A 13,209-nucleotide genomic window follows, 5' to 3' on the forward strand; every position below is an offset into this window, starting at 1 on the left:
GACCACCATTGCAAAGGAGGCCTTTTTCTCCATAATTACTGTGAGAGGAGAAAGGAGACCAGTGTCTGATGAGGTATCCTGACTATCAGCCAGTTCCTCAGACTAGTTATCTTCAGCCATGGACTCTTCTAGGGGGCGTTGAGTTAACTGTAGAAATCCTCAGATCCCGTTAGTTTGTGCTCCTTTCAGAAAAATAAGGCTTTGTCTCAAATTCAGTCTGTCTGGGTCTTGTCTGCACCGGTGCCAGTGTTGTGCAATGCTGGCCAGCTCTGTGTTAGAGTCAGGAATCTTGAAGGGATCGGTGCTGTCAGTAGGTGCTAGGCTGCCTGGAGTGGCATCACTGCAATGGACCCCAAAAGAGGATGCAAAATCATGACCAGGGCTGATCCGGATCCACTAACGGATCCTGAGGGACAGATTGACAATGAGGACGAACCCCCTGGTGAAAGTCCAGTCAGTGCCCCTCCCAAACCTATGGTGCTGCACAGAGGTCAGGCTGCCCAAAAATGAGGTGCTTGTCCTCATACATTTCAAACAGATGGGCATGGGTCGCTCTGGGAAACTCAGGGAAGTGCGGAGTGGACCCAGGCTCAGGCTCCACAGAGACAATGTGGGCATGCAGCCTAGATTTGTGGCATAATTTCTGCTCCTCATCTGATGATATGATTTGAACCGGAGCAGAGAAGTCAAAGAGTGCTTCGACTTCTTGGACTTCTTCTTGTGTGTCTTATCTGCAGAAGTCCTGGATTATGACAATAACCAGTGAGAGTGACTCAGAGTGGTCCTGGGAACTCTCTTGTGATCGGACCGCGAGAGTCGCGTAATAAAAGCTTCAAGGCTTGCTTGAGGATGACCTTTGACTGCAGAGTCTGGCATTCCGAGTAGGCCTTGGAGTCGTAGTCCTGTTCCACGAACTAAAGTGGAGGTCTGTGACAGGCACCACAAGGCTTAAAACCAACTGGTGTTTTCTAGGGGACATAGTCCAAAAAGATGAGGAAAAAAGGCACATTAGTGTACAAGTATCAGCAACAAGTTGCAAAAATCCAGTCAAAAAATGAATGAGGGGAACTCAATTCAGATCTGCTCTGATAGTGCGGAAAAGAAGGACTGTATTCAGTACACTGCAGTGATACCTATATAGGCAGAATGGATGCCACTTTCAACGCTGACAACACCACAAAGAGCAGAATATAATTGGTAGAATGATCTTCGCTGAAGTTTCAAAAATAAAAACACTTTTGCAGAAATGTTCTGGGATTGCCCTGACCAATTTGAGCAAGCAAGAGTTTATGAATGTGAGTATCAACCCTTGACGGAGAATTGAATTTCAGTGTATATTTCTACAGCTCGACCACAGTGATGGCAAACCCTCCAAAGAAGTTAAATCATATTTTTCATTACCTTCTGCAGGCACATATCAGCTAATATGGACAGAGGTATTGTAAGACTTAGTGCAAGAGTGCCTATCAGCGATGAAGTAAGAAAGCAGCCCCTGAAAAACAAGAAAAAAAACAAGATTTTTGCAAGAATATAATGTGAAACAATACTGCTCAATAACATTATGAAGCAGAGTAGGGCTATAGCCTTATTTTGATAATGGTATATTTGACTAGCAACTGTATCGCAAAACATTAAACACAGTAAACTGGTCTTCTGAAATATTCAGTGATAGCAAATTGCAACTCAAAAAAACCTACAGGTAAGAACTAGAATACTATTTACATGCACACATAAAATACACTGACATGGGCAGGCTAACTCTCCTTTTACGTATTACAGGTTACATATCATAAACCAGTTCATAAGTAGGTGCAGTATTATCTTTATATTAACACATTAGTTGTTTATTGGCACTTTCATTTATATAAGGAGTGGCACTAGGGAGTCATTCCTGGTCCTGATGAAAAGCCTAGGGGTATGCTTGAAACATGTACCCCTCATATTGGAAAGGCAGGTACATAGCATACCTCCTTTTTCCACTTACCCCACTTTTATTCATACTGCCACTGGAATAGGTATTGAAATATTAGTTTTCCTTGGAGGCAGGTAGTTTTAGCTTTGTATGACCCCCCCTATTCACATATCATCATAGTTGATTACATATTAAGTGCTGCCACGTAAACAGTCGGTCACAGCACGCATCATTCCTTGTCGGAACGGGATGGGCACGATGATAAAGCATGCCACCCAGGGGTAACCCTGGTGGGTGAGGGTTTTTCATGGGAAACTAATCCATTTCCAGGTCCTTTTGGAGAATTAACCTTAAATGTTAGGGGGTGGCTTCTCTTAGGCTTACATGTACGGTTCTGTAGGAGGACGAACTAATGTCCTTATTCTTCCTCTCTACTCCCTCTGAGATCTTGTAGTGGGGGGGGGGGTACAACAGGCTCAAGACTTAACAGAACTGAAAAACGCAATAATGTGATTGTCCAGCCTAGTGGGTATCTCAGTGAAAAGACAAGTACTTTGATACACAGTAAAAGTAAATACTGCGCACTACACAAATGTATTAGGCACTCAGTGTCTCTGGTGCAGGGATATATCCCCTTGATGAGGATGCTGTCCTCTGCCTCCTTCCACCTTCCTTTCATCTAAAGGTACCCCGGTAAGAGCTTCAGCACAGCTGGGGTGCTCTCCAATGGTCTGGTAGGCATTAACAGCACTCACTCTCTCAATGTTTGCCTCATCCACATTCAAGGCTCATCAGCATCCTGCTTCCTTCACAGAAGCAGGCCGCAGCAGACAGAAATGGCGGGCAGCTATCCTCAGGCAATGCCCTCTTCTAGATACTCATTTGTTGGTGGAGAATAGGCTTACTGGTTGTTCCAGGGTCCCCCTGAACTGGGTGGGTAGGCTGAGTCAGTGAGATGGCATGTAGCAATGTAGTCCGCTTATTGACCACAGTTCTGGGAATGGCAGCTGAGTCGCTTTAAGGATGTACAACGGTGAGGGTGTGGCCAATTAAGATGGCCGGTGCGACACGTCTTTAGTGCGCTCTGCCATCCCTATATCCTCCTTATGTGATCCTGGGGTGCCAGTCAGTCGTGCATCCCCCCTCAAAATACGAGCGGCAGTGCCCTGACAACGGTAGCGGGCTACTGACCTCTTTTGGCTCCTTTGAAGCCCCCGCTCGTCTGTAGAGCAGAGTCAGCCTCGGCCGGACGGGTTCGGGCCGTGCAGATGCGGTCGGCCTGATACGGTGAAGGCCAAGCTTCGTGCCATGAACATCAGATACATGAGGCAGTCTGGAGATGGCTGGAGATGTGGGACAAGGTTGGCCCGGGTCCTTCTGGGCCATCTGGAGCTGACTCGGCTTGCACTTCTGGAGGGGACTGTACAGACTGGAGGAGGTGTGGGGATGGCCCGTCGCGGGTCCCTGCACAGCACTGTGATACCTCTGTCAGCAGAACTGAAATCCAACAGGATGGTACTATGGCGGTGGTGGATCCTGAGCAGGGCGTTGAACTTGCTGACTCATCAGATGGGGGAACGGAGATGCTTTCTGTTGATTCTTGAATATGTTGGCCTTTGGTGGATACTGCCCTTGCGGTCCCACCCGGGGTCCTGTGTTCGGCCTGTGGAGCACGCCTCGCATGATTGGGGGCAACGGAAATGTTACGGATGTCGGTTTAAAGGGGCTGCATATGTATTTGTATTTTATGTATGGGGGGAATGATTATCCTAGACTATGATTGGTTGGGGTAGTAGGCACTGTGTAAACTGTTGTTGGGACGGGGTTGTTCATTTCCACTGTTGTGGTAGGTTTTTTGGGTGTGGGGTGTAAGCTGTTGTCCTGGAAGCATACATATATATGGATCTACAGTATGTTTTGATATGTATGTTCTACTGTTCATCCAGGGTGGGTATAGGGATTTGGGGGTTTACAGTTTGCACTAAGTCACAGAGGTTTGATGTTTATATCAGCAGTGCATTCTTAAATGTGGGATAGGCGGTTGGGATTTGTCGAGCCTTCTCCTTTTTGGCGTTGTGTTGGAGGAGGGGCCCTAGTGGGACGGGTGGATATGCATTCGTAACATGGGTCGACAGACTAATATACTGACATGGAATGTTAGGGGGCTGAAGAGCTATACTGCACGTTATAGAGTGCACTCCTTCGTATGGCGACATAAGGTGCATATAGCGTGTCTTCAGGAAACACATATGGGGTCAGGTGTTCTCCTCATCCTTTTCCTCCCATGCAAGGGGAGTATTGATATGGATCGCGCCCAGGGTCCCGTTTACACATATCTATAGTGAAGCAGATGTGGAAGCGAGATATATACGTTTACAGGGCACTTTGGATGGACTGCCCCTTACCATTCTCAACACATATGCACCTAACTTAGACAATCACTCCTTTTATGACAATATACCTGAAATGCTGGGGGAGGGGATAGTCTCCCCTCTAATATACGCTGGAGACTACAACGTGTATTGGATGGCGAGATGGCTCATCTAAATTGGGCACTAAACCATTGATGACGAGATCCCTCACAGAGGTTATGCCTAATCTAGGTCTCTGGGATGGATGGAGAGAACTACATCCGGAGACTAGGGAATACACCTGTCATTCTAAGACGCACAATACACATAGTCGGTTGGACCGTTTCCTCTTGGGTGGCCTGACTTGTTCACAAGTAATGGATGTCAGGCATTTGGGGAGGTTTTTGTCTGATCATGTACCAGTGCTGAGGCACATGTTGTGGGGATCCGATGCTAAAGTGTCCCACAGTTGGCATATGCCTGCGTCGTTTTTGATGGATGCTGGCTGTCGTGATAAAATGGCGGTGACCCTTAAGGACTATTTGGATTTGAATTGAGGTACGACTAACTCAAGGGGCACGGAATGGGAAGCCATGAAGGCGGTGTTAGGGGGAGTATGTATCGGCACTACATATGGGGTACACAAACAAATGGAACAAGAACTTAGAGACTGGGAGAGTGCACTGGAGGTATTACAACGCCAGATGCCGAAAACTCAAGAGGTTGAGCAAAAGCAGCTTCGGCTGTTTAAGAAGGTCAGTAGCTGCTGGGACACGCTGGATAAGGTCACCCTTAGATCATATAGACAGCGACTACATAAAGAGGGAGAGAAATCTGGTAAATTGCTGGCACGGCACCTCAAGCGCGAGGTTGAATCTCCTCCCATCCTGTGGAGAACGCAGAGGGAGTACAGGTCACCACTCGCAGAGATATCTTTCGGGTATTAGTGGAGCATTTGCAGGTTGTGTCCAGGGCTGGTCCTCCCGTCCCGGATGGTAGCTAAAGAGAATTTCTGAAGTGGATGAGACTCCTGCAGCTGGTGCCAGACTGTATGGAAGGACTAGAGGCTGAGAACAGTTGAGGATGTGGGTGTGGCTCTGGAGGCATTATTGAAATCTAAGTCGGCTGGTGGGGATGGTTTCCTGATCGAATTGTACCAAACATTTTCTCTCCTACTGAGAGAGAGGTTGTTGGCGGTGTTTGGAGAAGCCCGGGACCAGGGTAGTTTTCCTGAGACCATGCGACAGGGCGTCATCTGTCTAATGCTTAAGACAGGGGGGGATTCTGATGACCCTTCCTCATATCGCCTGCTCACTATGCTCAATACGGATGTCAAGATTCTGTGTAAGATCTTGGCTATTCGACTGCGTGGAGTGACCTAGGGTTTGGTGGATGAGGATCAATGTGGATTTATTCCTGGTCGTAGTACGACTTACAACTTAAGCCATTCGGCACACGTTTTACATGAAACTTCGGGGGCAGTAGACGAATTGGTTTTAGTATTGCTGAATCTAGAGAAGGCTTTTGATACTGTGGAGTGGGACTACCTACTGGCAGTCCTGCAGGGAATGGGACCTGGCCCTCACTTTTGTGCTTGGGTTCATTTGTTGTATACTGCTCCCACTGCGTATGTTCGGGTGAGCGGAGAGCTATCAGATTTCTGGGCGATTGGTAGGGGGACCAGACAGGGATGCCCACTGTCACCGCTCCTCTTTGCTATGGCAGTGGAGCCGCTGGAGGTTTGGCTGCGTGAGGAATAGGAGCCCTGGGGTGTGCAGGTGGGACAGGTTACTCATGTTGTCTCCCTATATGCTGACGATGCGTTGATATACCTTTGAGAGCCACACATTTCTGTCCCCTTGTTGTTACAGTTGTAGGAAGAATTTGGGGCTGTATCTGGTCCATGGATGAATAGGAAAAGATCGCTCCTGTTTCCCCTAGGATCATTATGTGATGCCCTGCCTGAAGACTTCCCGGGCGTGGGGCTCAGGTGGGAACTCAAAAGTTTTCGATATTTGGGCATATGGGTCACACATACGACCACAGCACATGTGACACATAATGTGGAATGGGTGGTGAAGGGACTGTAGCGCTCTGTCTCGTTCTGGAATAAGCTGCCTCTGTCCATGATGGGGAGGGCCAATGTGGCCAAGATGGTGTTCTTGCTGCGGTGCCTTAATCTTGTCCAGAATTTATTGTTTCAGTTGGCAGCTTGGCTTTTCAATCGCCTAGACAGCTTTTTGGTTTCCTGAGTTTGGGCTGGCCGTCATAGCAGGGTGGCGTTATCCACGTTACAAAGGGACATGGAAGATGGTGGCTTGGCACTCCCTAATATTAGACTCTATTATTATGCAGCTCATTCACAACATGCTGCTAAGTGAATGACCCAGATGGACAACTAGGAGAAGCGACTATTCGCTGGCATGTTGGGAGGTGAGGCATTGGTGCATGCATTAATGACAGGCGGCTGGTCGGGGACTACTGTCCCTTATTTGGTTAACACTATAGCAGGGGGTCTGGGAGTAGGCGGTTAAGAAACTACTTTGATGTGCCCCTTTTGATTGGGAACTAAAGATTTGGAGTCTAGCCTCTTTTCAGGACATGGATACTTTAATGTCAATGAAAGCTTGGAGAATGGGTGGATGTTTGGTGGCGGTTGACTTATACCCTAATGGGGAGTTTATCTCCTTTCAGGAGGCGCGAGATACATTTGGATTGAACGCTGGACAGTTCTTGCAGTATGCCAAGATCGAGAGTGTGGCTTGAGAGGTCTGGTCTATATTTCCGGTGGCCCCCCCAGCATCAAGGGTGTTGAACGGGTTCATAAATTGGGGAGAGGATTCCCATTTGATTACCCTGTTTTATAGAGCGCTGTTAGGGGATCTTGTGGGGGTGGAGTGTACAGCGCGTAGGGCTTTGGATTGAGAACTGGAAGACCCACTAGAAGATGCGGACTGCAATATGGCACTGTTTCTGGTACGCACGGTCTCTTGTAACCACAGATTTAAGTTGTTGCACTTTAATTTTGTTCATCAAGTATATATTACACCTGCAAGACTCAACAAGATGGACCCAACAAGGGAGACTAGGTGTCCTCGCTGTGGGGAGGCAGGTTCTTCCTTTCTCCACAGCCTGGTCCTGCAGGGAGGTGCAGCAATTTTGGTGGGAGGTGGTTTGGAAAATAGTACTGGTCTGGGGCTCGAAGCGACGCCATTGACCTGCCTCCTGGGAATATTACAGAGACCACGGGGTAGGCGAATCCCATACAGATTTGCACAGATTGCGCTGGTGTTGGATAAGTGCAGGGTGGCTATAGGCTGGATGAGTACACGAAGCCCATCCTTTTCTAAATGGACCCGTGATGTTTTTGAATGGGGTGTGGCCGAAGAGCAAAACATGAAACGGACACGTAGGGACGAAGGGGCTCTGACTGACATAACGGCTTGGAGTACATTATTAGAACGTTTCACAGGGGTTCAAGAGTCCAGCTCTGATTGGAGCACTGATGATTATTGTTGACTGTGGAATGTTGGGCTATACATACAGGTGACAACCAACTGCTGTAATATGGTAACGCTGATAAACATTGTATATGAATGACTTGGTTACATGTGAGCTCCTTGGGAAGGGGAGGTGAAGGTAGATATTGTTGATCTGACTGGATATGTTCCATGTTTCTGTCTGTATGTATGTGTTATCATCCTCCGCTCTGAGCAATGGACATTATGGTATCTCACATTGAATTGCACTGCTTGTTTCTGTCTTTGTCTTTAAGTTGTTCTATTATAAACTCAATAAAATAAAATTAATTTAAAAAAAAAAAAAAAAAAGGTTTTTACAACGCAGCGGTTAAGTTCTGATCGGGCACACTGGTGCCAAACGCCTGGGCAGAATCACAGTCTTCAGGCGCACTCTAGTAAGTGCCTCGAAGTAGCAGCTCCTTTCTCGCTGCACAGTATACACAGGCACATCATTGGGAAGTGCCATGGCACTAGCCACTATAAAAGACCATACAGGCAAGGGCATGAGCCACAGGCATACTCTTGTTTCTTTTTGAGCAACGCAGACAGCTCAGGCACACTGTGGAGCAAGTGCCACAGCAGCAACACTGAGCTCCCTAGTGGCACACTTGGCGGATGCCATACCTTGGTGGCAGTCTTGTTTTCAGCAGTATAGACTGCTCAGGCATACAATGGAGCACGTACCATGGCAGTAAATTCATGGAGAGATTTGCTTGGCACACTTAAGCAGTGTTGCAAATCAATTTTGATGGTGATGACTGGCTCCAAGTGTTGTTTCTGATCCAGGCAGGACATGGGCTAACTGTTCCCATGGGGAGAAAGATCAAGACTGATTTTCAGATGGCGGGGTCCAAACTGGAATGGCATGTCAAGCAAAAAGAACTGTGGATTTAGGCCCAGATCTGTGGTGGGGAGAGGTGAATGTCTGACATTGTTCAGCATTCCATCTATCATCCGTTCTTTTTGCGTTTGTCGCCCTAAGTGGGAAGAGTATGTCCAGATGTGGGCCTGTGCTCGCTATGCCACCAGATTTCAGCAAGCCTGGCTGATGAGGAATGATACCACAAAACCGGTCCCAAGATGTTTGTTTTCCGATCCAGGGAGGACCTGGCCTGGCAGTTCGGGCTGGACAGATCCCATAGGGAGCAGGGTCAAGGCTGATTTGCAAATGGCTATGGCATGGCATGCAAAAAAAACAATGTATTTCGGCCCAGATCTGTAACTGGGGGGTGAATGTTTGAAATTGCTCAGCATTCCGTCCATCATCTGTTCTTTTCGTTTGTCACCCTAAGTGAGAAGGGAATGCCCAGATGTGGTATCCCATGCTCGCTATGCCACCAGATTCAAGCTAGCCTGGCTGATGAGGGGTGATTCCCCGAAACTGGGCACAGGATCCTTGTTTCCTGGTTCAAGAAGGACCTGGCCTGGCAGCTCCAGCTGAACTGTTCCCATGGGGAGCTGGGTCAAGACTGATTTGCATACAGCTATGGCGAGACAAGCAAAAAACTATGGATTTAGTCCCAGATCTGTGACTGGGAATGAATGTTTGACATTGTTCAGCATTCCGTCCATCATCTGTTCTTTTTGCGTTTGTCACCCTAAGTGGGAAGAGAATGTCCAGGCTGGCTTCCCGTGCTTGCTATGCCACCGGATTCAAGCTAGCCTGGCTGATGAGGTATGATACCCCAAAATTAGTCCCAGTGTGCTTGATTTCAGGTCCCGGGAGGACCTGGCCTGGCAGCTCAGGCTGGCCTGTTCCAGTGGGGATCAGGGTCAACAATGATCTGCATATGGCTGGGACAAAATTGGAATGGCGTGGCAAACAAAAAAAACAATGGATTTAGGTCCAGATCTGTGCTTGGAGGTGAATGTTTGACACTGGTCAGCATTCCGACCATCATCTGTTTTTTTTTTGTTTGGATCCAAGTGTTGAGCACACTAGTCATGCAACCTGGTCAGACTGAACCACAACAAAGGAGTCCCTGCTCTTGCCCACACTAGTAGTCCAGCCATCCTGCAACATTCACTTGTTTCTTCCCTCTTCTCAGGAAGGATCCTCCAAGCATTTCAGGACAAGGGACAGTTCTACTTCCAGGTCAAACTCCTGAGGATGTACCATCTCCTCTGGGCAGCTGCCCATCAGGCAGAACCAGCCCTTGTTGCACAGTCCTCTCAGTACTATGTGGAGTAATCTCTTCTTGGTTGAAGAGAATTTGAAACTGAAACAAGAAGTTGAGCAACTTCCCCCACTCCTATACAGAGACAAAGAATACACATCTCCTGTCTACTGTCTGCACTTTCATAACCCGTTTGAGCAGTTCTATATCCTGTGTCATTCTCATGCTGCTTCAGAGTTTCAGGCCTTGTTTAGAGTGATGCTCCTTAAAGTAGGGCTGCCACCTGGCTGGAGAACCCACAACAAATGCACAAAGAGGTGTGCACATTCTGCAGCTGGCCATCACCTTGGCAGTAATCACGATGAGAGTCAAAAGGCTGACCAATTTCTATAGGACCCTTCAAACTGACCACAGAAATTACAGCCCCACCCTTCATCCATATCATGTATCTTATGGCATTATTCAGTGAAGCTAATCACTGGGTTTTTTTTAGAGTGAAATCGACTTATTCAATTTCTAAGGGAAGATTGTCCCTTTCCCTACTTCAGTTTCTAAGTGACCTCAATCCAGTCTCATGTCAGTAATAGACGTTTACTGTCTGGGAAAGTAACCGCACCTCCATCTTGTGCATGTGAACAGGCTAGGGGCTTTCAAAATAGAACCTACAGGTCATCCCTCCTTCTGGTTCACTGAACAAGTATACTGCAAGTAACACACAAACAGCACATAGATACAGACCTGTATGTGCTCAGGATATCACTGCAGACATTTGTGTTCATCTAAAGCAGGGGAGTTTTACACTACAAAAATATAATGTGCTTCACCACTGCGCTACATGAACCTGTGAAAGAACAGTTGTCCCCTGACACCATGGATAACACGTTTGGTGTGACCCACGAGGCATGGGGCAGGTCACAGACTGGACTCATAATAAGGGACAGGCATAGGTCTCCGTGCATATGCTAGATTAATGTGAAGCTGGGACCAAAATCTGAAAACATGGATATCAAATACTCGTAGTTTGAAACTCGGAACAGGGTACACGATTGGACACCACGCAGGGGACATTCCTGTCCTAACTCAAAACACAGTTAAAGGAAAGTGGCAGGTAATGAGGTCTATGCACGTCCTCCCGCTACCTACTATGCAAAAACAAAAAGTACAATGGCCTATCTAATCTATTGACTTTATGTATTTGAATGCTTTATCCTACAGGAATATTAGAAATTTGAGAAAAAAAGTCACCCACTAAATGGTGGCATGCTTCATCATTAGAGTTTTTCTCACCGTAGTAGGATAGTACTGCTAGGGTGGGCTCAAACGCTTATGGGAGTTCTTGTATATAAAAGCCTTCTGGGCAGTTCCCAGAGGTCCAGTTTATGGATTAAAAAGTGGTTATCGATTTACCTGAATTCATTTATTAGTGGGAACAGATACCACAGTTAAAGCTAAAAATGTTGATGCCTTTTAGGAATACAATATTTTCAACATCTCTAGTCTGCCAACATGTTTCGGATGATTTCACATACGCCCGTAAGGGTTGCACAGCCTTCTTCTTGGCATGTAGACCTTAGGTGTAGGGGTATTGTAAAAGAAAGGAGGCATATGGCTCTCCTACCAGAATTCTTTGTGCACCTAATTTAGATATCTATGGGCTCCATCAGCTTTGAGGGGTAGACGATTCCCTTTAGTCACATCTACTCCAAGGGTACAGCATCTCTGTTCAAACCTGCTTCTCCCCCCTTGGCCATGTCAATACCATTTCCATCCTAACACAAGCCGACTCAGGATTGTGATACAATGTCTTCATATTAATTGCACCTCAGTAACGTTATGGCATAAGGATGTGTTTGAATCGTCAGTGGCTGAAAAAATGCACATATCCTGGATCACAACTGATCAAAAACCAGCCTAACATCTTAATGATTGGTGTTTGTTAACCTGTGAGCTATGGTACCTGCTGATCCCCAACCACCTCAATCCCTTAATACCCCCTCATTAAAAATATTTGTTTATTTTCATGGAGTGCCATTGTGGATATGTTGTGGGACCCAGTCGGTCAGACAAGCTGAATCTGGTTTAGTCTGTAAGTTGTACTCTATCTATACCACCAATTAATGCAGTTAGACCGCAAGGTTGCATTGAAATAAATGCAATATTTAAAAGCACGCACTTGAGTGGGACACAACCAAAATCTTCTTATGCACAAGTATGTCTACCAATATTAACTCAGCCCTCACTGAAATTATTTAAATCAATTAGCACCCATCCATGCGCTGACTACACTAAGCATATGGAGGATATCTCAACAGTCTCTGTTGGACTACTCTACACATGTATAATTACCTGAGTGTTCTCTGTATAAGTAAAAGATTAAGCTATAGATTTCGAATCATTTTGCCAAATGCTCCAAACAGACATTAAAAATGCTGGGTGACCTGAACAAACCATGTGGGAAACCACAGCGAACAATGTGCACAATAGAGAAGGGGAACTAGGATTTTTCAGGATCAGCCCTTAAGACTCCATAGTTTATGCCAATCTCAAGAAACAGTGCAAGAGTATCTCATAATCAAACATGTTAAATTCCACTGCCCTGTAGTGTAATAAAAGCATCTTTAAAGTCATTTACCTCCTCTAAGGTCTTGCATAAATCATTTGATATTAACTATTAACACGTCATATCTTACACTACCACACAGCTTAAAAAATATTTATGACTTGGCACACAGGAAATGAACGGGTCCAAACTGCAAGCACGCCATATTCAGTTGTCCCAAGCACGTAGGATAACTGCAGTAATTGGTCATATGGTATCAATAAGCCAAACCAAAAACAGTGGGGAAACCAGCATATTTGACCTGTGTGGCCAGCATCACTTGTTACCCATGATGCAACAAACAGCAAGCTTGTAAATACTAAGAGTAAGGGTATTTTCGATCTACTTAGCAGGGCAGATCGGAGAATCCGAACATGATGGGTACAGGTCTTGTGGCAAATTCCCTACTTCCTTACTCTCAGTCGTTTCTTTTTACAAACACCCTCTCTAGAATATGTGGGTGGGAGTTTTAGGTCCTTTGAGAGAGTAGCAGGAGAGAGGTAATAGTTCCAAGGTTAGATGGAAAGCCAAAGATTGTTAGCAATCAGAAGGAGACTAAGTTCTCATTTCATTGTTTATTTAAAACTTTGCTGGCAATTAGTATGCTTTTGACAATAAGCAGGCAGTGAACGTCTACAATCCTACCCTTAGGAGCTGAAAGTGATGTATGAGGAGTGCACTCCGCTTTGCGGTGGATGCTTCCAGTGCA

General features: G+C 46.3%; 1 protein-coding gene across 7 annotated transcripts in view; it reads right to left on the minus strand.

Moving 5' to 3' along the window:
* Nucleotides 1–13,209, minus strand: part of SLC35F5 (solute carrier family 35 member F5) — a 575,369-nt gene that overhangs the window by 153,848 nt on the left and 408,312 nt on the right. For all 7 annotated transcript variants that reach the window (XM_069224683.1, XM_069224682.1, XM_069224686.1 and 4 more), the window contains one exon: nucleotides 1,402–1,492. In XM_069224683.1, the coding sequence (XP_069080784.1) occupies nucleotides 1,402–1,492 (91 nt within the window). The remainder of the gene's footprint in view (nucleotides 1–1,401; nucleotides 1,493–13,209) is intronic.

This window comes from Pleurodeles waltl, chromosome 3_1, assembly GCF_031143425.1.
Source record: "Pleurodeles waltl isolate 20211129_DDA chromosome 3_1, aPleWal1.hap1.20221129, whole genome shotgun sequence".
Classification (NCBI taxonomy): Eukaryota; Metazoa; Chordata; class Amphibia; order Caudata; family Salamandridae; genus Pleurodeles; species Pleurodeles waltl.